This window comes from Centropristis striata, chromosome 17 (assembly GCF_030273125.1).
Source record: "Centropristis striata isolate RG_2023a ecotype Rhode Island chromosome 17, C.striata_1.0, whole genome shotgun sequence".
NCBI classification, from domain to species: Eukaryota; Metazoa; Chordata; class Actinopteri; order Perciformes; family Serranidae; genus Centropristis; species Centropristis striata.
In genome coordinates this window covers 4,338,862-4,361,361 of record NC_081533.1, presented here as the reverse complement: position 1 = coordinate 4,361,361, position 22,500 = coordinate 4,338,862, and the positions used below count along the sequence as shown (strand labels likewise).

General features: G+C 36.5%; 2 protein-coding genes across 2 annotated transcripts in view; one reads left to right on the top strand and one right to left on the bottom strand.

Annotated features, from left to right (window-relative positions):
• The window catches only part of chd3 (chromodomain helicase DNA binding protein 3), a 96,336-nt gene that overhangs the window by 47,653 nt on the left and 26,183 nt on the right, over positions 1-22,500 (bottom strand). Inside the window, 6 exon segments of the mRNA XM_059354770.1 lie at positions 953-1,074; positions 2,571-2,708; positions 7,039-7,239; positions 8,168-8,359; positions 20,493-20,589; positions 22,373-22,500. The exon segment at positions 22,373-22,500 is cut by the window's right edge and continues 4 nt beyond it. Coding sequence (XP_059210753.1) covers positions 953-1,074; positions 2,571-2,708; positions 7,039-7,239; positions 8,168-8,359; positions 20,493-20,589; positions 22,373-22,500 — 878 coding nt within the window.
• LOC131989482 (tripartite motif-containing protein 16-like) lies at positions 15,236-17,582 on the top strand. Its single transcript, XM_059354718.1, has one exon. The coding sequence runs from the start codon at positions 15,236-15,238 to the stop codon at positions 16,898-16,900; it is 1,665 nt and encodes a 554-aa protein (XP_059210701.1). The 3' UTR covers positions 16,901-17,582.

The window sequence follows — 22,500 nt, the reverse complement described above, 5'->3', positions numbered from 1 at the left end:
CCTGTTAAAAACATTAAATTCTGCTCCTCAGAGACACTGTGAAGACATGATTGATTCTGCTGAGACCAACGGTCACATGACAAATATTCACTGAGAATCTGTTTACACAGAGCTGAGAGGAGAGGACAGGAGAGGCTGGAAGTAGAGATTTAAAAATGTAAATAGTTAAATATGTATAGTATGTGGAGACACAATTTCTTTTTACAATATTCATGAAATGTGTGGGCACTTGGAAAAGTGTTGTTTATATAAATCACATTTTATTCAATTTTTTTTTTATTATAAATTGTCAGACAAATTCAACCTGCATTTTTCCTATTTTTCTGATTTATATCATTATAACTGTGTTATTCTGTACAAAAGACATTTTCAAGTTCAAGTCAGAGATTTTTGAGTTGTTCACACTTCTAGCCATGATTGTGCTGATTCCACAGAGCTGCAGGACTTTTATATTTTACATATTGCAGTGTAATACAAGGACAGTGTGAGTAAAATGTAAAAAGAGCAAAACATGCCCTGAAACGCAGGGCTAAATCTGGCAAATGCACTAAAAAAGAAGTCATAAGAGTCACGATTTTCTTTTACACTATCTATGACACTTGTGGGCACTTGGAAAAGTGTTTCATATATAAATATTTTCTTTTTTTAAATGATTTCTGTCATTATAACTGTGTTATTCTGCACAAAAGACATTTTCAAGTTGTTCAAAGTTCTAGCCATGGTTGTGCTGATTCCACAGAGCTGCAGGACTTTTATATTTTATATATTGCAGTGAAATACAAGAACACAGTGAGTAAAATATAAAAAGAGAAGGAAAAAAACGACCTGAAACAGCTTGTTGGGGTTCAGAGGGTTCAAATTCATTTTTTTTTTTAGACTTACTTGTACATAACAGAGTATATATAAATGTGTGTGTGTGTGTGTGTGTGTGTGTGTGTGTGTGTAGTCCTACTTGAAGCGGTTGGGTGTGAGGAAGTTGAGCAAGTGAAACAGCTCCTCCAGGTTGTTCTGTAGAGGAGTTCCTGTCAGCAGCAGCTTGTGGTCGATCTTGTAGTCGTTCAGACGCCTAAAAAACTGCAGAGGAAAGAAAACATATCGCATGTGTACACATTACATATATATATATATATATATACACACAAGTGCTTCTCAATACATTAGAATATGATGAAAAGTCCATTTCCAGTAGCATTTACATGTTAAACATACTTTTTAAAATTGATCTTTTGTAATATTAAACATGTTTTGAGACACTGAATTTTAGGTCTCCATTAAATATAAGCCATAATCATTATAATTAGAAGAAATTAAATAAATGAAGACATGAAATGTTTCATTCTGTGTGTAATGGATCTATATAATGTGTTATTTCCACTTTTTGAATTGAACTACTGACATAAATAAACTCTTCAATGATATTAAAATTTATTGAGATGCACCTGTATGTATGTTAATACATATTACATATTTAAAAACAATATAATTTTTTTTCTATTGGATGTTTAGGCCGTATACAAACAAAAAAACAAACAAAAAAACAACAACATACATCTATAAAGTACTTGTCTTGTAATGCATTCATTTATTATCTCTTGTCATTGTGAGCCACAATTATCAATGTAATAGTACATCTATCTGCATGTGAACTACTGTTCACATTGTTCTAATTGGAAAAATGAAGTGAATTGAATTTCAGAAAGGACTTGCAGTAGAAAAACACTAAAAACATACACTGCAAAAAAGCCAACTTGTATTTTTTTTGCCTAAAACAGTGATTTAAGTTGGTTTAACTTGGAAATATAAATTATTGACATTTAGGGCAATAATGTAAGTTAGCACAACAAAGGAAGCCAGTTGTCTGCTCAAAAACAAGTTGGTGAGTTGTTGTTACTTATATCTTTAAGTTGGGGTTCACAACAAGGGACAATAGTTCTGATAACTCTTATTTATTTGTTGTGAAATGCGGGAAAGTGGTGAAATTCGGTTATTAGCAAAAGCTAGCGGCTAACTGATGCTAGCGGCTAACTGATGCTAGCGGCTAACTGATGCTAGCGGCGCTGCTTGTTACAGCTACAAGAGTAGCCGTTAGCGTATCAATGCTAACTCAAAATTGTGGTCTCATTTCATAGCGGCGTTACAATCGTGCCACTTCAGCACATTGCAGAAGTTAGCAGAAGTAAGGATTAAAAGTTATTACAATGTAAAATTATAAATTAGTACAACTTACAGTTGAGTTGACAAAAATCTGAATTCAGAGTTGAGCAAACTCAAAAACAAAACTTTAAATATTTAGTTTAATTGTCCAACTTAAAATTTTATTGAAAGTTTGTTGCCTTGAAATTTTGAGTTCACCCAACTTTTCTTTTTTTGCAGTGTATAAAAGACACTGTGGTTAATTTAGTGTTGCCATTACATTGTTTGTCCACCAGAGAGCGATGACGAGTTTATTTTTCAACTGCAAAATAGCCCGCTGAGTACACATTTTGGTCACAATTGTTTAAAAAAATGAATTAAAAGGCTCTGTATTTAAACTAGTGTGTGTTAAATGACATAACGTGATGCTACAGTACCTTGGACTGGTTGTTCTTGAGGCGGTGGGCCTCGTCCACCACCAGACACGCCCAGTCGATGGACTTGAGCGCCGTCTGGTCGATGGTCACCAACTCGTAGGAGGTCAGCAGCACGTGGAATTTGATAGGAGCCTCTCTCTAAGAGGGGAACAAACGAGGACAGAGGATTTTATATTGTGTTGAGGTTATTTTATCATTTGTTTTTTTTTTATTCTGATGGTTTATGTTTAATGCTAACAGCTTTAACCCTTATAAGGGCACTCGTTGAAATACTTGGAAACTTCCAAATTTCATCCATAGAGAATATTGGAGGATATTACATACTGCCAGAATGTGTAAAAAAAAACATACGGACAAGATTCAATTCTCAATACATTAGAATTTGATGAAAAGTCCATTTCCAGTAACATTTACATATTAAACATACTTTTTAAAATTGATCTTTTGTAATATTAAACATTTTTTGAGACACTGAATTTTAGGTCTCCATTAAATGTAAACCACAATCATTATAATTAGAAGAAATGAGAAGACTTATTTTAAGTTTAATTCTCAGATTCACTCTTATTCAACGCGTCAATCTTTATATCTTCATCCTCCAAGATTTCTGACATGCAGAGGTCAATTTATTGTTCAATTTAGGGGAATAAATGATGGATAAATACCTTTTCCCAACTGGCAAAGGACTCCATCTCTTTAAAATGTTTCAAAAGATGTCTAAAAGCCCATTTAACTGCTGTTTTAAAATTCTATTTCACACACAAATACACTTTTATAACATGTTCATTTTTGTTTTTAATTGTTTTTGTTATTGTCATAATAACTTGTTGATGTTATACATTTGTTTTTTCTATTATCAGTTTATTACTTTCTAATAACTATGAAATTTTAGGTGGAGGCTTTAAATAAGCCCATCTGGGTTTTCTGCCTCTCCCTGCAGTTTACATTATCTGTTATCTTTGCCATTTTATGTAATTCTAACTGTGCAAATAAAATAAAATAAAAAATAAAAAATTGGTGAATCTACGAGAAAGTTTTTTTTGCAGATTTATAAGATTTAAAGTGGTGAATCTGCGAGAAAAAGTTGCTTTCTTCACACTTTTTTCTCATAAATCTGCCACTGTTTTCGCACAGATTTGCCACTTTAAATCTCCCAAATTATTTTATTTTTCCTAAAATATTACCATACTTGGCCCTAATACGCCGTCACAGTCAAGTTCTCCTAGTACAAGTCATTGAAGAATAACTCTGTAGATGAGTAAAGATTCATTTCTGATAGTTTCATACACTTAGACTGTTGAAGACATTCATTTCAATGGGTCGTTGGTTCAATGTTTCAATGTTCAATGATCCAGAACGCGGCGGCGCGTCTGGTCTACAACCAGCCAAAAAGGTCACATGTCACACCGCTGCTCATTGAGCTCCACTGGCTACCTGTTGCAGCCTGCATCAAATTCAAATCTCTAATGCTGCCTACAAAGTTGTCTCCGTACTGCTCCTACCTACCTGAACGCCCTGATTCAGACATATGCTACCTCACCACCGTTGCGCTCTTCCAATGAACGGCGCCTGGCTCTGCCCCCCGTTGGTCCAAGGCAATCCAGACTCTTTGCACTTCTTGTTCCCCGCTGGTGGAACCACTACCAGTTCCTACCAGAGCAGGGGCGTCCCTCTCTACCTTTAAAAAACTCCTGAAGACCTTCAGAGAGCATCTTCTCTCCTAGACCACATGATAATTCTACTCCTCAAAGAATTGTCACTAGCACTAATAGCTCTTATTGCACTATACCTTGATTGTTTGCTTTTACTCTTCCTGTAAGTCGCTTTGGATAAAAGCGTCTGCTAAATGACTAAATGTAAATGTAAATGTTTCCTACAGGCAACATTCAGACAAGAAACCGGTTAAAAAAGTTCCTTTTATAATGTTTTTAAATTTAAAATGTTATGTTTTTACCCTGTTGAAGCTATTGAATCTTTTACACATGTCTATTAAATAAATTATGTTAAAATTCATTTTAAAAACTTTCTTTTTCACTTGTGCACCGTTATGGTACAATGTTGCCAACGGGCAAAAAACCCCAAAAACTCCCCAATAAAAAAAATGGTTAACTTTAAAGGTTAAATGGATAAACATTTTGGGTGACGGCAGTTCCCAGACACTCCCTTAGTTCGCTGGAAGTCAACTATAACTGACACAGAGTTGTTCTCAAACCTCTCCTCTTCCTGGAATGAAGCATGTATTAACCAGCAGCCAGGCGAGGCCAGGCTCCTCCTGCTCAAAGTCTAGTCAGCTCAGGTATTTGTTGTTCCCATATTTGTTTGTTAGAGGGGTAAATCTGACAAATACACTAAAAAATAAGTCAAAAAAGTCAAGTTTTTTAAAGCTTTTTTAGGTATTTTTGGTATCGTCCAAGAGGACTTATAGTATTTTCCCCCGAACAACAACCAAGAAGCTCAGTAGCTTTTTCTTCTCTAGTAGCTTGATGCCTCGTTCTGTTGAAGTGGAAGTGGATTAGAGATCTTAGCAACCTGGTCTCACAGGAATCCGTGAAATAGCCACGGATTCGCTTAACTCAAAATCCGTGGAATAGCCACGGAATAACTCAAATTTCCGTGAAACTGACACGGATTTCGCTACAATGCAAGTTAATGACAGTCATATCCCAACCTGGTATTTGTTCCTATTGGTTTGTTCCAAGTCACGTGACTTTCAAGGTTCCGGCGGTCAGAACAAAAAACATGGCGGACAGTTCTCTCATTTTTTGTGAAAAAATTCAATATTTTTTTACTTTGTTTCTGCATAAAAAAAGATCATTTTGAGTTGTTCCCACTTCTAGCCATGATTGTGCTGATTCCACAGAGCTGCAGGACTTTTATGTTACAGTGAAATACAAGAACACAGTGATTAAAATGTAAGAAGAGCAAAAAACGCCCTGAAACGGAGAGTTGACCCTCTATGCTACGGTGTTGCCCCATTTCTGGCCTGTCAAATTTCTACAATGCACCTTTTTGAGTGATGTGATACTTTAAAAAAGAGGGAAGAGTATAGGGATCCAATAGCAACGCTTTAATCTGTCACATGACCTCCAGGCGGCCATATTGAAACACTATTTTGCAGACTTTTCCAAAGGAAACAACTTTGCCATTTTACGTCATTTCCTGGCCTTTTTCCATCTGGAAAAAATATATTCCTACTGAAAGATGAGTAAAGATTCATTTCTGATAGTTTCATACACTTAGACTGTTGAAGACATTCATTTCAATGGGTCGTTGGTTCAATGGTTCAATGTTTCCTACAGGCAACATTCAGACTAGAAACCAGTTTAAAAAGTTTCTTTTATAATGTTTTTAAATGTAAAATGTTATGTTTTTACCCTGTTGAAGCTATTGAATCTTTTACACATGTTTATTAAATAAATGATGTTAAAAGTAATTTTAAAAACTTTCTTTTTCACTTGTGCACCGTTATGGTACAATGTTGCCAACGGGCAACAAACCCCAAAAACTCCCCAATAAAAAAAATTATAAAATTTCTGCAGATTATGTTTATTTAGTCTATTTTAAGACAAAAAAAAACACTCCAAACATTTTTTCCTAACTGGCATCATAATGCCTACCATAGAGGGTTAAATGGATAAAATGAACATTTTGGGTGACGGCAGTTCCCAGACACTCTCTTAGTTCGCTGGAAGGCAACTATAACTGACACAGAGTTGTTCTCAAACCTCTCCTCTTCCTGGAATGAAGCAACATGTATTAACCAGCAGCCAGGCGAGGCCAGGCTCCTCCTGCTCAAAGTCTCGCCAGCTCAGGTATTTGTTGTTCCCATATTTGTTTGTTAGAGGGGTAAATCTGACAAATGCACTAAAAAATAAGTCAAAAAGGTCAAGTTTTTAAAAGCTTTTTTAGGTATTTTTGGTATCGTCCAAGAGGACTTATAGTATTTTCCCCCGAACAACGACCAAGAAGCTCAGTAGCTTTTTCTTCTCTAGTAGCTTGATGCCTCATTCGTTCTGTTAAAGTGGAAGTGGATCAGAGATCTTAGCAACCTGGTCTCACAGGAATCCGTGAAATAGCCACGGATTCGCTTAACTCAAAATCTGTGGAATAGCCACGGAATCACTCAAATTTCTGTGAAACTGACACGGATTTCACTACAATGCAAGTTAATGACAGTCATATCCCAACCTGGTATTTGTTCCTATTGGTTTGTTCCAAGTCACGTGACTTTCAAGGTTCCGGCGGTCAGAACAAAAAACATGGCGGACAGTTCTCTCATTTTTAGTGAAAAAAATCAATATTTTGACTTTGTTTCTGCATAAAAATTGATTTTGATCACATTTCTAGCGAGAAATATATGTTTTATTTTCTAAATATTCACTCAGTGAATGTACATAATCCGTGGCTATTTCACGGATTTCTGTGAGACCTGGTTGGATGTTAGAGACCGTCCCCGGTCCAGACTCACCCTCAGTTTGAAGGCCTTCTTCCCTCCTTTGACGGCCGTGTCGTCGAAGGAGAACTCGTTCTCTCTGATGATGGCTCGGCTGTCCTTGTCCCCCGTGTACGTCACCACGTAGAAGTCTGGCGCCCACATCTCAAACTCCCTCTCCCAGTTGATGATGGTGGAGAGCGGGGCGCTGACCAGGAACGGACCCTTAGTGTGACCCTGAAGGGGACAGAAACAGAAACTTTCAAGCTAAACTCTTTATTAAAACTTTTCTGGAATACTCTTCCAAGTGCATCAAAAACCTCATCCCAGAATTTTTTCAGTTTAGGGCATGTCCAAAATATATGAATATGGTTACCAATGTGTGTCCAAAATATATGAATATGGTTACCAATGTGTGTCCAAAATATATGAATATGGTTACCAATGTGTGTCCCACAACTTCTGCAGCATTTATCTGACGCCTGATTTCCACCGGGCGCGTTACTGCAGCGTCACGTCAGCGTCGCGTTCGCCGTTGCAAATAGGTAACACTCTAATCAATGAGAGCGTTTCCACCGGGCGCGCTGCGTAACGTTACAGCAGCGTCACGTCAGCGTCTCTACGCGAGCATTAGGTAGGACTTCTATTTCTCCGCGAGACGCTGCCAAACCGCGTGAATCTCAACAGAGCAGATCGCACCAGACAGGAAGTCCGACTCAGAATCAGCGTAAAACACTTCCGCCCCTTTCAAAATAAAACACAATACGCAGTTCATACAGCCTAAAACTACTTCACATCAACATTATGTTATGACCGGGGCACCAGATCAGCAATCAATCAATTGTTGAAGTGGAACATCATACAATCATTTATGACATAACATATTGTTTTTATAAGGATAGATGGTCAGATCAACATATCTTTCACCTCAGAGAAGCAAAGTAAGCTGTTGGTTGTTGTTGTTGTTTACTTGACACAGTTTATCCATAGACTGTATAAATAGAGTTTAGAGTTTATCACGGGATCTTGCGGTCTCCCGTATGGTCAGGATTATCGCGTGATCTCGCGTGTATACGGCCGGCTCGCTAAGCTGACGTGCTGCTGCTGTAACGCGCCCGGTGTGAATCCCCAGGTAGTGTGTGTGAGCCCCGTTTTAAAGACGTACCTCTTTGAAGAGCGAGTAGAGGAAGACGATGGTCTGGATGGTTTTGCCGAGGCCCATCTCGTCTGCCAGGATGGTGTCCGTGCCCTGAGCCCAGGAGAACCGGAGCCAGTTCAGACCCTCCAGCTGGTACAGGTGCAGCGTCCCGCCCGTCGTGGTCACAAAGTCGGGCTGCTCCTCGTATTTTATCGTCGGCTGGACGGAGAGAACAAAGAGATAGAAAAAGATTTTTTTTAAAAAGCCTGAAAAAAAAAGATGTCGCCAGACATGAAGCATTCAACAGTCCTTGAATGCATCATTGGTTGCATAAGTTTCCGTTACCAGCAACCAAAAGCAAGCTTAAATGTGATATTTATGTCAAAATCACTTTATTCTACATTTAAAACATCTCCAAAAATACAATGGCCATGTGACAAATATTCACTGAAAAATCTGTTTACACAGAGCTGAGAGGAGAGGACAGGAGAGGCTGTTTACACAGAGCTGAGAGGAGAGGACAGGAGAGGCTGTTTACACAGAGCTGAGAGGGGAAAAAACGCAAATAGTTCAATATGTATAGCATGTGGAAACACAATTTATTTTTTCCAATATTCATGACACTTGTGGGCACTTGGAAAAGTGTTTTATGTCTAAATTCAATTTTATTCCAATCTTTAAATAATTTATCAGAGAAATTCAACATGCATTTTTCCTTTTTTTCAGATTTAAGTCATTATAACTGAGCAGGTACAGGTGCAGCGTCGCGCCCGTCGTGGTCACAAAGTCGGGCGGCTCCTCGTATTTTATCGTCGGCTGGACGGAGAGAATAAAGAGATAGAAAAATATTTTTTTAAAAGACTGAAAAAAAAAGATGTCGCCAGGCATGAAGCATAACCCTTTTATTTCCAGGTACATCTTAAAAAATGGAATATCGTGAAAAAGTTAAATATTTTTTGTCAATTATCTCAGAAAGTGAAACTCACTTTATGTGTTTTTTATGCACACTGTTCATTGCACCTTATTTGTTTCACGGCACCAACATTTTTATACTGCATATTCATATTTATTCTGCAATGGAATCCTACTCCTTAATACACACTCCTTCTTTAGACACTTTATTTTTTATTGTATTTTTTTATTGTATTTTATATTTTAGTACTTGAAGTATGCCTAGGTTGTTCTTTTTATTTAATTGTGTTGTCATTGTCTCTGTGTGTAATGCTGCTGCTACACTGTAATTTACCAGCTTGGGATAAAAAAAATCTATCTATCTATCTATCTATCTATCTATCTATCTATCTATCTATCCATCCATCCATCCATCCATCCATCCATCCATCCATCCATCCATCCATCCATCCATCCATCCATCCATCCATCCATCCATCCATCCATCCATCCATCCATCCATCCATCCATCCATCCATCCATCCATCCATCCATCCATCCATCCATCCATCCATCCATCCATCCATCCATCTCGATTCATTACACGTAGAGTGAAATATTTTAAGCTTGTTTTTCTTGTAATTTTGATGATTCTGGCTTAGAGATCATGAAAACACAAAACTCAGCGTCTTTTTTCCCCTATCTGGCATCATAATGCCTACCACAGAGGGTAAAATCGGACAAATGCAATCAAAAATAAGTCAAAAGAGTCACGTTTTTTCAAAGCTTTTTTAGGTATTTTTGGTATCGTCCAAGAGGACTTATAGTATTTTTCCCCGAACAACGACCAAGAAGCTCAGTAGCTTTTTCTTCTTCAGTAGCTTGATGCCTCGTTCTGTTAAAGTGGAAGTGGATTACAGATCTTAGAAACCGTCCCCGTTCCAGATTCACCCTCAGTCCAAACATTTTTTTCCTAACTGGCATCATAATGCCTACCATAGAGGGTTAAATGGATAAAATTGACATTTTGGGTGACGGCAGTTCCCAGACACTCCCTTAGTTCGCTGGAAGTCAACTATAACTGACACAGAGTTGTTCTCAAACCTCTCCTCTTCCTGGAATGAAGCAACATGTATTAACCAGCAGCCAGGCGAGGCCAGGCTCCTCCTGCTCAAAGTCTCGCCAGCTCATTTGTTGTTCCCCTTTTCACAGATCTGCCAATGTTGGGTGTGAACACCATGTGATTCATATAAGAGCTGAAACGCCCATACACTGCAGATCAGGGAGACGGAATGAGCTCAGCTTTTATCTGGAATCAAAACTTACTGACATTCACTGTCGTCGAGGGGAGAAATAGCGCAGAGAGGGATTTTTTATCAAGAAACCAAGTCAGCAGAGTTGGTGGAGGAAGTGAAGAAGGTGGGACTTCAAGCTGCTTCGCCTGATGAACCCTATGCAGGACCTGGAGACTTGGCCTGTGATTCCTGCCTTGGGAAGAAGCTGAAAGCCTGCAAGTCCTGTTTGGTGTGTATGGCCTCTTTCTGTGAGCAACACCTTCAGCCTCACTACAACGACGCTCTGTTAAAGAAACACAAGCTGGTTGAAGCCACTTTAAAGCTTCAGGAGAACGTCTGCTCTCGCCACGACGCGCAAATAGATAGATATACTTTATTTATCCCAAGATGGGAGGTTACAGTTCCAAAGATGAAGTTCATAGTGACACGGGGGAAGATCCCAAAACCAGAGAAGAATTCATGAAATATTATGGTGAAGGGATCACACTGGATCCAGAAACAAAACATAAAGATGTGACATTGACTGACAACAACAGAACAGCAACATCAGGCTCAAGTGTTGGTGTGAAACAGGTCCTGGGTAACAAGGCTTTGACTGGACGTTATTACTGGGAGGTGGAGTGGAGCAGGAAAGTTTATATAGGAGTTGCCTACAAGGGAAATGAATGTGGATTTGGAAAGGATCACAGGTCTTGGTCATTAGAATGTGACAGTGGGGTTTATACATTCAGACATAACAAGAAAGATACTCCCCTCGGAGACCCTAAGTCCTCCAGAACCGGGGTTTACCTGGATTACAAGAAAGGTACTCTGTCTTACTACAGCATCTCTGATACCAAGCCCATGACCCTCCTCCACAGAGTCCAGACCACATTCACTCAGCCTCTCTATCCTGTGTTTGGGCTTGAATCAAATAAAGGAGACTGGTTTGAGTTGTGTGATCTCAGTTAGACAGGAGTTTAAATGCTGAGGTGTGTCTGCAGTGCAGAGATCAAACATGAGGCGGAGCTGTGATGTTCTTTGTTTTATCTTGTTTTGATTTGGTCAATTCAACGAAATGTAAATTAAGACAAAATGCTTTATCTTTTTATTTCCTACACATCGATTGTCAGTAATGTTTGTTGAAATATTTTAAGCGTTTCGGAGCATTTTAAAAATGTAGGACCTTTTTTTATTTCTTGACAAACTTTCGTATGTTGTTTTTCTGTAATATTTGGACTTATTATGCTATAATATGTATCAACTGATTCTAACGGGGCCATTTTTAGCATTTGGGGCATTTTTAAAATATAACTCTGTTAAAAAAAAAAAAAAAATTTAACATTTTTTTGTTTAGTTTTGTCTTGTTTCAATTTTGGACATTTTCTGTCATTTTTGTACATATGGCTTTTTTATTTTTTTTGGTGTATAATTTGGTGTTTTTTGTATTTTTTTAGGACATCATACTATAATAGGTATCAACATAGTTTAAAAGGGCTACTTTAAGTATTTCAGGGCATTTAAAAAAATGTATGACCTTTTATTTTTTGGCCTACTTTCGTATGTTGTTTTTCTGTCATTTTTGGACATAATATGCTACATTACATATCAACAGACTATAATAATGCAATTTTTTTAACATTTTGGGAGATTTTTTTGAACATTTTTTTTACATACATTTAAAAAATATATATATTTTATTATTTGTTTCATTTTTATTTCAATGTTGGACATTTTTGTCATTTTTTGTACTTTTTTTCATTTTTTGGGCGTATAATATAATATGTTTCAACGGGTAATAATAATAATAATAATAATAATGATCCCATTTTTAGAATTTGGGGCATTTTAAAGAATTACCATTTTTTTATACATTTTCCACAATTTTTTGTGTCATTTTTGTACATATGGCTTTTTTTTTTAATGGACCTCCTATAACATGGTGTTTTTTGTAATTTTTGGACATATGCTATAATATGTATCAACATAGTTTAAAAGGGCTATTTTAAGTATTTCAGGGCATTTAAAAAAATTATGACCTCTTTTATTTTTTTGGCCTAATTTCATATGTTGTTTTTCTGTAATTTTGGATTTATTATGCTATAATATGTATCAACAAACTATTATAGAGCCCTTTTTAGCATTTGGGTATTTTTAAAATGGTATCAGTTTTTTTCCCAACATAAATGGTATGGTGTTGTTGTTAATTGTTGTTGTTTTTGTTGTTGTTGTTGTTGTTGTTATTGTTTTAATTTCTGGATATTTTCTGTCATTTTTGTACACATGGCTCTTTTTTGGACATTCTATAATATGGTGTTGGTGTTTTTACGTCTTCTTGGACCCCAAGAAGACGTGATGCTTAATACAAAAAAATAAATATATAAAAATCAGGAACTACTGTCGTTGTTATTATTATTTTTATTTTTATTATTATTATTTCCTGGCCCTTATATATATTCCTACTGATAGGTGAGTAAACCTTCATTTTTGATAGTTTCATACTCTTAGACTGTTGAAGACATTCATTTCAATGGGTCGTTGGTTCAATGGTTCAATGTTTCCAACAGGCAACATTCAGACAAGAAACCAGTTAAAAAAGTTCCTTTTATAATGTTTTTAAATTTAAAATGTTATGTTTTTACCCTGTTGAAGCTATTGAATCTTTTACACATGTTTATTAAATGAATAATGCTAAAAAGTAATTTTAAAAACTTTCTTTTTCACTTGTACACCGTTATGGTACAATGTTGCTATGGGCAACAAACCCCAAAAACTCCCCAATAAAAAAAGTTATAAAATTTCTTCAGATTACGTTTATTTAGTCTATTTTTAAGACAAAAACACAGGCGAGGCCAGGCTCCTCCTGCTCAAAGTCTATTATTATTTATTATTATTTGTTGTTCCCGCCCCTTTCACAGATCTGCCAATGTTAGGATGGGTGTAAACACCATGGCCCTCATTTATCAAACAATCGTATCTGGCCAATCACAGCGTGAGAATGATCGGCTGTTGATAAATGTGGCGGCTCGAAACAAGTGTCATTTAAATACCACGCCCTAATATATATAATATATATATATAATACATACCTGATTCAGAAGGCTCGCCTCCAGAGTTTACAGCACCGAAGGGCCCAATACGGCCAAAAAGAGGATTTTTTCACCCTCTAAACTCAGCTTTATTAGCAAAGTGCACCGTTACAATAAACAATAGGGGAAATATAGACATATTACAGAAATACGCAGCGACGGAGGTTTATGAAATAAAAGTACTGATAGTTATAAACTCAAACAAGTTCACTGAATATTTTACATTTGGAGCACGGACTTGGAAGTTTTCAGCTTTTTGGTTGAAGGAGGTAAACATTGTTTTAAAGTAAGTTTTAATTCTAAAAGAAGAGGAATTTCTCAGAGACAGGAAGTGAAACTCTGACGTCCAACAGCTGCAACACAACAAACTGGTTTTGTTTGGCTGCACAAAAAGTGAAAAAGAAGGAAATCAGTGGTGCTGTCAGCAGAGTAGCGGACTATTAAACTCCCGGCGAGGTTTGAGTAATTACATCATGATATATAAAGCCTAATAATCTATATAATATCCGAATATCGCTATCATTATGATGGAGATATATTATTCACCTCTTTACATTTACTAATAATGATGTCCTAGTGAGAGGAGCGTGTGGCAGCGCTGATTGGAAATGTTTCTATTGGGTCAGAACCGCTGGTGGAGGAGACGCTGACGCTCCGGTGTCGGAGCTGGATAATAATAATAATAATAATAATAATAATAATAATAATAATAATTTTTTTTGCCTCCTTTCATATGTTGTTTTTCTGTAATTATTGGATTTATTATGCTATAATATGTATCAACAGATTATTATAGGGCCATTTTTAGCATTTGGGTATTTTCAAAATGGTATCACTTTTTTCCCCAACATAAATAGTATGGTGTTGTTGGGTTGTTTTTTTGCATTTCTGGAAATTTTTTGTCATTTTTTTGTACATATGGCTCTTTTTTCAAATTTTTTTTGGACATTCTATAATATGGTGTTGGACCCCAACAAGATTAGATGCTTAATACAAAAAATGAATATAAAAAAATCAGGAATTACTGTTGTTGTTATTATTATTTTTAGTTTTAGTTTTAGTTTTAGTTTTAGTATTATTATTTCCCGGCCCTTTTCCATCTGGAAAAATATATTCCTACTGATAGGTGAATAAACCTTCATTTTTGATAGTTTCATGCACTTAGACTGTTGAAAAAGTTCATTTTATAATGTTTTTAAATTTAAAATGTTATGTTTTTACCCTGTTGAAGCTACTGAATCTTTTACACATGTTTATTAAATAAATTATGTTAAAATTAATTTTAAAAACTCTCTTTTTCACTTGTGCACCATTATGGTACAATGTTGCCAACGGACAACAAACCCCGAAAACTCCCCAATGAAAAAAATTATAAAATTTCTGCAGATTATGTTTATTTAGTCTATTTTAAGACAAAAAAAAACACTCCAAACATTTTTTCCTAACTGGCATCATAATGCCTACCATAGAGGGTTAAATGGATAAAATTGACATTTTGGGTGACGGCAGTTCCCAGACACTCCCTTAGTTCGCTGGAAGTCAACTATAACTGACACAGAGTTTTTCTCAAACCTCGCCTCTTCCTGGAATGAAGCAACATGTGTTAATCAGCAGCCAGGCGAGGCCAGGCTCCTCCTGCTCAAAGTCTATTCAGCTCAGGTATTTGTTGTTCCCGCCCCTTTCACAGATCTGCCAATGTTAGGATGGGTGTAAACACCATGTGATTCATGTCAGAGCTGAAACGCCCATACACTGCAGATCGGGGAGAGGGAATGAGGAAATGAGCTCAGCTTTTATCTAGAAGTGAAACTAACTGACATTCACTGTCGTCGAGGGGAGAAATGGCACAGAAAGGGATCTTGGATCAAGAAAAGCTGAGCTGTTCGATCTGTCTGGATCTTCTAAAGGATCCAGTGACTATTTCCTGTGGCCACAGCTACTGCATGAGCTGTATTAAAGACTACTGGGATGAGAAGCTTGAGGAGAAAACACACAGCTGCCCTCAGTGCAGGCAGAGCTTCACAGAGAGGCCCGTCCTGGTGAAAAACACCATGTTAGCAGAGTTGGTGGAGGAAGTGAAGAAGGTGGGACTTCAAGCTGCTTCACCTGATGAACCCTATGCAGGACCTGGAGATGTGGCCTGTGATTACTGCCTTGGGAAGAAGCTGAAAGCCTGCAAGTCCTGTTTGGTGAGTATGGCCTCTTTCTGTGAACAACACCTTCAGCCTCACTACAACGACGCTCCGTTAAAGAAACACAAGCTGGTTGAAGCCACTTTAAAGCTTCAGGAGAACGTCTGCTCTCGCCACGACGAGGTGATGAAGATTTTCTGCCGCACTGACCAGAAGTGCATCTGTTATCTCTGCTCCATGGACGATCATAAAGGCCATGACACGGTGTCTGCTGCAACAGAGAGGGCTGACAGGCAGACAGAGCTCGGGGCCAGTCGACAAAAACTCCAACAGAGAGTCCAGGACAGAGAGAAAGACGTCAAGGTGCTGCAGCAGAGGGTGAAGGCTATCAATCAATCTGCTGATGAAGCTGTGAGGGACAGCGAGGAGATCTTCACTGATTTGATCCGTCTCATTAAGAAGAGAAGCTCCGAGGTGAAGCAGCAGATCAGAAGCCAGCAGGAAACTCAAGTGAGTCGAGCTAAAGAGCTGGAGGAGAAGCTGCAGCAGGAGATCACTGAGCTGCAGAGGAAAGACACTGACCTGCAGAAGCTCTCACACTCAGAAGATCACCTGCATTTCCTCAACAACTACCCCTCGCTGTCACGTCTGAGTGAGTCCCAAGACTTACCCAGCGTTGAGAATTGCCCTCTGCCCTCTTTTGAGGAGGTGACAGCAGCTGTGACAGAGGCCAGAGATAAAGTGAACGCTGTTCTGAGTGAGGAGGGGACAAAGATCTCACTGGCAGTGACTGAAGTGGACGTTTTACCACCAAGAACCAGAGCTGACTTCATGAATTATTCTCATCAAATCACACTGGATCCAAATACAGTAAACACACGTTTGTCATTGAGTAACAGGAACAGAAAAGCAACATTAATGGCAGCAGATCAGTCATATTCAGTTCACCCAGACAGATTTATTGAGAGGTGGCAGGTCCTGAGTAAAGAGGGTCTGACTGGACGTTGTTACTGGGAGGTGGAGTGGAGCGGGTACGCTGATATAGCAGTTGCCTACAAGGATATTAGCAGAACAGGGAACCCAAATGAATGTGGATTTGGAAATAATGACAAATCTTGGTCATTAAGATGTGACAGGGGTGGTTATACATTCAAACATAACAATATAAATACTTCCATCTCAGGCCCTCAGTCCTCCAGAATCGGGGTTTACCTGGATCACAAGGCAGGTACTCTGTCTTACTACAGCATCTCTGAAACCAAGACCATGACCCTCCTCCACAGAGTCCAGACCACGTTCACTCAGCCTCTCTATCCTGGGTTTTGGTTTCCATTATTTACTGGAGGCACTGCTGAGTTGTGTGATCTCAGTTAGACAGGAGTTTAAATGCTGAGGTGTGTCTGCAGTGCAGAGATCAAACATGAGGCGGAACTGTGATGTTCTTTGTTTTATGTTGTTTTGATTTTGTCAATTCAATGAAATGTAACTTTTTATGTCCTACATATCGATTGTCAGTGTTGTTTGTTGAAATATTTTGAGCGTTTCAGGGCATTTTAAAAATGTAGGACCTTTCTTATTTTTTTGGGCCTACTTTCGTTTGTTGTTTTTCTGTCATTTTTGGACATGTTATGCCATAATATGTATCAACAGACTATAATGGGGCCATTTCAAAACATTTTGGGGGATTTTTTAAAAACATTTTTATTATTTTATTTCAATGTTGGACATTTTCTGTCATTTTTGTACATATGGCTTTTTTCATTGTTTTGGACATATAATATCATATGTATCAACAGATACTACTACTACTACTACTACTACTAATAATAATAATAATAATAATAATAATAATAATATTCCCATTTTTAGCATTTGGGGCATTTTAAAGTATGACCTTTTTTTTTAAACAATTTTTTTTTTGTCTTGTTTCAATTTTGGACATTTTCTGTCATTTTTAGACATATGTTGTTGTTTTTTTGACATCCTATAATTTGGTGTTTTTCTGTAATTATATGACTTATTATGCTATGATATGTATCAACAGACTATTATAGGGCCATTTTTAGCATTTGGGGCATTTTAAAATGGTATCACCTTTTTTTCCGACATAAATAGTATGACGTTGTTTAGAGTTGTTTTTTTTTTTTGTTTGTTTTTTGTTTTATTCATTTTTGGACATTTTCTGTGATTTTTGTACATATGGCTGTTTTTTTCCTTTTTCTTTGGACATCCTATAATGTGGTGTTGGTGTTTTTCTGTCTTCTTGGACCGCAAGAAGATTAGAAGCTTTAAAAAAATAAAAAAATATAATCAGGAACTATTGTCGCTGTTATTATTATTATTATTATTATTATTATTATTATTATTATTATTATTATTATGATGGTCAATATTAATATCACTATGTTTATATGTTATATATATGTTTCATGTATTTATTCCTAATTATATAGACTATTATTATAACTATTTATTGTTATTCTTATAGTTTTTATTGGAGACCATGAAAACACCTGCATATTACTTCTTCTGGCTTGAAACTCCATGCCAGATTTTTTTTTTGATGATATTTAGCCAAGTAAAACTGGAGATAATGTCAAATATATTTAGTATAAAATATTGAACTAGATATTATCCTCATTTTACCTGTTATATGTTATATATGCAACCTGTGTTCAGATTTGCAACATTTAAAATTCTGTGTTTTGAAACATAATTTTCAAGATCAGATTTTATGTTTTCCTTTGTTTCTTTTGGGTGAAACATTTTGATCAAGTAAGTTAAAGTTAAAAATTAATTTTCAGGACAAATAGGTGAGGTAAAAACTGATACCAACATGGCATGGTGAAGATTTTTAACAGATTTTCTAACAGACATAATAGCCCAAGATTTCAAAAGGGTTAATTTATTAATAATTTTTTAGTTAGGTATTTTTATTTGTGTACTAGAAGCTTTAATTCCTGCTTCTACAAGGTGGTGAGTCAACAGCAGACTGTCTGTGGACTTTAAACAGATGGTGCAGTTTGTCTGTTCGACTGTTGGCCCTTGTTGACCTGTTGTGGGTTTTATAATGTGTAATTCCAGCACTGATATTGCACAATAGTCACACTGCAGCAAGAGCAACATCAAGTAAGGCAACTTTCCTGCTGCTTGATACAAGAGGGGAACCAGGCATGGTTCTCATCTTCCAGGACTGATCCAGTGTTTCCTGTTGCCTCCAGTTTAGGAATGCTGGCCACATATTATTTCTACACTTCTAATGGGACGGACTCCACAGAGTCTGCCCGCGGGACTTCACCGTGATAGTCTAGACGGAATTGTCCAAAAAGTGAAAGTGAGGTTCCCAAGCGAAATTTTGAGTTTTTGACCTTCTCATTTGCATATCAAAATGGCAGCCAAATTGCCCATCTTGCTCAGTCGTTTTTTGTAAGTAGGCAATCAAAGATGAGGAAATTAAGTTTCTAGATCTATAGTATATATGTATATATATATATGTGTATATATATATATATACATATATATGCAAAATACCAACTTTTAAGGTTAAATTCAGCATTATTTGTGTCATTTTTTTAAGGCCGACATAAATATTCAATCAATATCACTTTTAAATGTTCCAGTTGGTATTTTGCATATATATATACATAAAAAAGACACTGAGCCTCCACTATATTCTTGCTCTGACCCTAGACTATAGATCCAGAAACTTAATTTCCTCATCTTGATTGCCTACTTACAAAAAAACTAAGGGGAAATGGTCCAATGTTTGTGCAAGATGGGCAATTTGGAGGCCATTTGATATAAAAATGAGAAGGCCAAAAACACAAAATTTCGCTTGGGAACCATTTTTTTGGGGACTCAGCACCCTTGAGATATGTAAGGTAGGCCGGTTCCCATAAATGCTCCTCACTTCTTATAGAAGGCCTTTATTCTGAAGTCCGTCTAGACTTTGAGTCGCTGTGGGAGGGTTTGCTCTCAAAGTGCACCACATTGATGCTTTTCTCTTTAAAATGTACAAAACTTCCTTCTGAGGGGAAAATTCTTGTCGGCTATGTTTTTCATATTGCAGAAAAAAAAAATGCAATAAAAACACACGGAAAAAAAACATGCAATGTCAGTTTTTTCTGATGTCATGCACACCTACTTGTCCGCAACTTTCCAATATGAATAACAATAGAAAATTTAGCGTGCATTTAATTGAGAAAAGATTCATGCAGGAGATCACTTGGAGGAAGAAAATTATATTTGGCAGCCTTAGTGCAACACAAACAATTTATTTTCTGGAATAATACCTTATATATATATATATATATATATATATATATACATATATGTATATATATATATATATATATATATATATATGTATATATATATATATATATATATATATATATATATATATACATATATATATATATATATATATATATATATAAAACATGCGCCCTGTAAGGCAGGAGTTTACCATAGTGTGTAAGCTCAAAAATGAAAATGAAAAAAAAAATTAAATTAATAAATAAATACGTAAATATGACGGAAATGTCACTGTAATGTATGTTATTGAACTTAACTAAATAAGACAACTCAACCATGCCAACATGTCAGCACTGAAATGTGCTTCAGAGTTCTCCTGAGTGTTCGTAGGATTTGATCTTACCGAAGAAAAGATCCTGGATAAGAAAAAATTCATGAATGCCACAATCTTCGTAAAATCTCAGTAAGAAGGACTTAAGAACAAATTTGTTCTTAAGAACGGTTTGTGAATGAGGCTCATTGTTTTACCTTATTTGGAACAGGTAAAATAAGTCGTATGGGTTCGAGAACATCGATTTTAAACATTAGAAATAAAAGTAACACCCTCTTTTGGTTATCTGTTAGAACATAGTGAAACTGCAGGGAGTTTTAGGTGAGATTTGGTGTGAAACACAAACAGGAAGCAGCTTTGAATCAGACGTAAACTCACATCAGTGACCGGCGAGGCAGGAGACTCCTCCTCGCCCTCCTGGTTCTTGCTCCTCATCCTCCTGGGTTTGTCTGGGTCCTCCTTCATTATTGCATCTCTGCAGGACGGCAAGTACATCAGGATGTGTTAATATGAGGAATACATGTGAATGTGGTCAGAGAATTCTACATTAATGACCGACAGCAGGTCCAAAACTTCCTTCACCTCAATAACTCCAAATCTGAAATCATCCTGTTCATATACAGTCAATCATACAGTCCTCTATGGCAGCTGTTCTCAACCTGGGGGTCCCGGCCCCAATTGGGGTCTCGAGATGATTTCTTGGGGTCACCAAATCATTTTGGAAATCAGCTCTGTCTCCACTGTGTTAAAGTGTTCATGTGTTTTAGTCTTTTTGGTCATTTAATGCCTTTTTTTTGGTAACTATGTGTTTCTTTTAGTCATTTTGTGTCATTTCTGGTCATTTTGTTTCTTTTTTTAGTCATTTTGTGTTTTGTTTTGGTAATTTGTGTCTTTTTTGGTCACTTTGTGTCTGTTTTTGTCATTTTGTTTCCTTTTTTGGTCATTTTGTGTCTTTTTGTGGTCATTTTGTGGGGGTTTTTTGATCATTTTGTGTCTTTTTTGGTCATTTAATGTCTTTTTTTTTGGTCATTTTGTGTCTTTTTTGGTAATTTTGTGTCTTTGTTGGACATTTTGTGTCTTTTTTGTCATTTTGTGTCTTTTTTTGATGATTTTGTGGTCAATTTGTGTCTTTTTTGGTGATTTTGTGTATTTTTTCTGTCATTTTGTGTCTTTTTTAAGTAATTTAGTTTTTTTTCTGTCATTTTGTGTCTTTTTTGTGATTTTGTGTCCTTTTTTGGTCATGTTGTGTCTTTTCTGGTAATTTTGTGTCTTCTTTTGGTAATTTTGCGTCTTTTTTAAGTAATTTAGGTTTTTTTCTGTCATGTGGTGTCTTTTTTTTAGTAATTTTGTGTCTTTTTAAAGTAATTTCTTTTTTTTTCTGTCATTTTGTGTCTTTTTTTGGTCATTTTGATACTGCCTCCAGCGGTCCCCAGGTAATTTGAGTTTGAGAGCCCTGATGTAATGCTTTCTATCTCACCGCTCCTTTTTACTTCTTCACTTTTTATTCCTTCTACCTTTTATTTCCTGTGTATGTGAGAACGTCTTGTGATTGTTCCTGTTCTGTCTCTTATTGTTTTTATTTTAATGTCAGAATGTTTTTAGCCTCATGGCTTCATGCTCCTTGTGATTAACCCTCTGGGGTCTGAGCCTATTTTGGCCGTTTTTGAATACTTTTGACAATTATTTTCTCACTTTAACCTAATTTATCAACATATTGAGACCAAAATCATGTAATCCGAGTTGAAAAATCATACCATTTACTACAATAAAAACCACAAATATGCTCAATGAACTGTTTTGGAACTTCAAAATGTAAACACAGGATACAAATATGAATATATAAAAAGGTAAAAATTAAAATAAAACATGTATATTTATAGTTTTTTTTCCCTTGTTAGCTGCAACTCTTCAAAACAAACTATGTGCGAAATTACACAGAGAGCTACACCAACGCTCAAATATTTCTGTACTATCAAATTAAAACTATCATATCTTTGGTTTTACATGACCTAGGAATGTCAAACAAAAACTGGGAGAAAGTTTCAAGTCTGTACTTTGGAGTGAAGTTGATAGCAGCGCTCCATGTGACCTGGTTTTATTTATTTATTTATTTTGGTTATTATTTGTTTTATTGTAAACGTCACGTAATCTGATCAGGACGCCACCATCATAGACCCCAGAGGGTTGACTCTGTCTCTGTGTCCAGCTGCTGTTTTTAATATATAAATAAAGTTATTATTACAGCGGGTATTACGTACCTGTGTCTCCAGTAGTTTGCCTTGTAAATTGCAAATTCGGGGATGTCCATGTCGTCCCTCTCCCAGGTACACTGGTCGTAGGTCAGGTCTCTCCATTTCACCAGGTAGTGGTACATCCCCTTCTTATC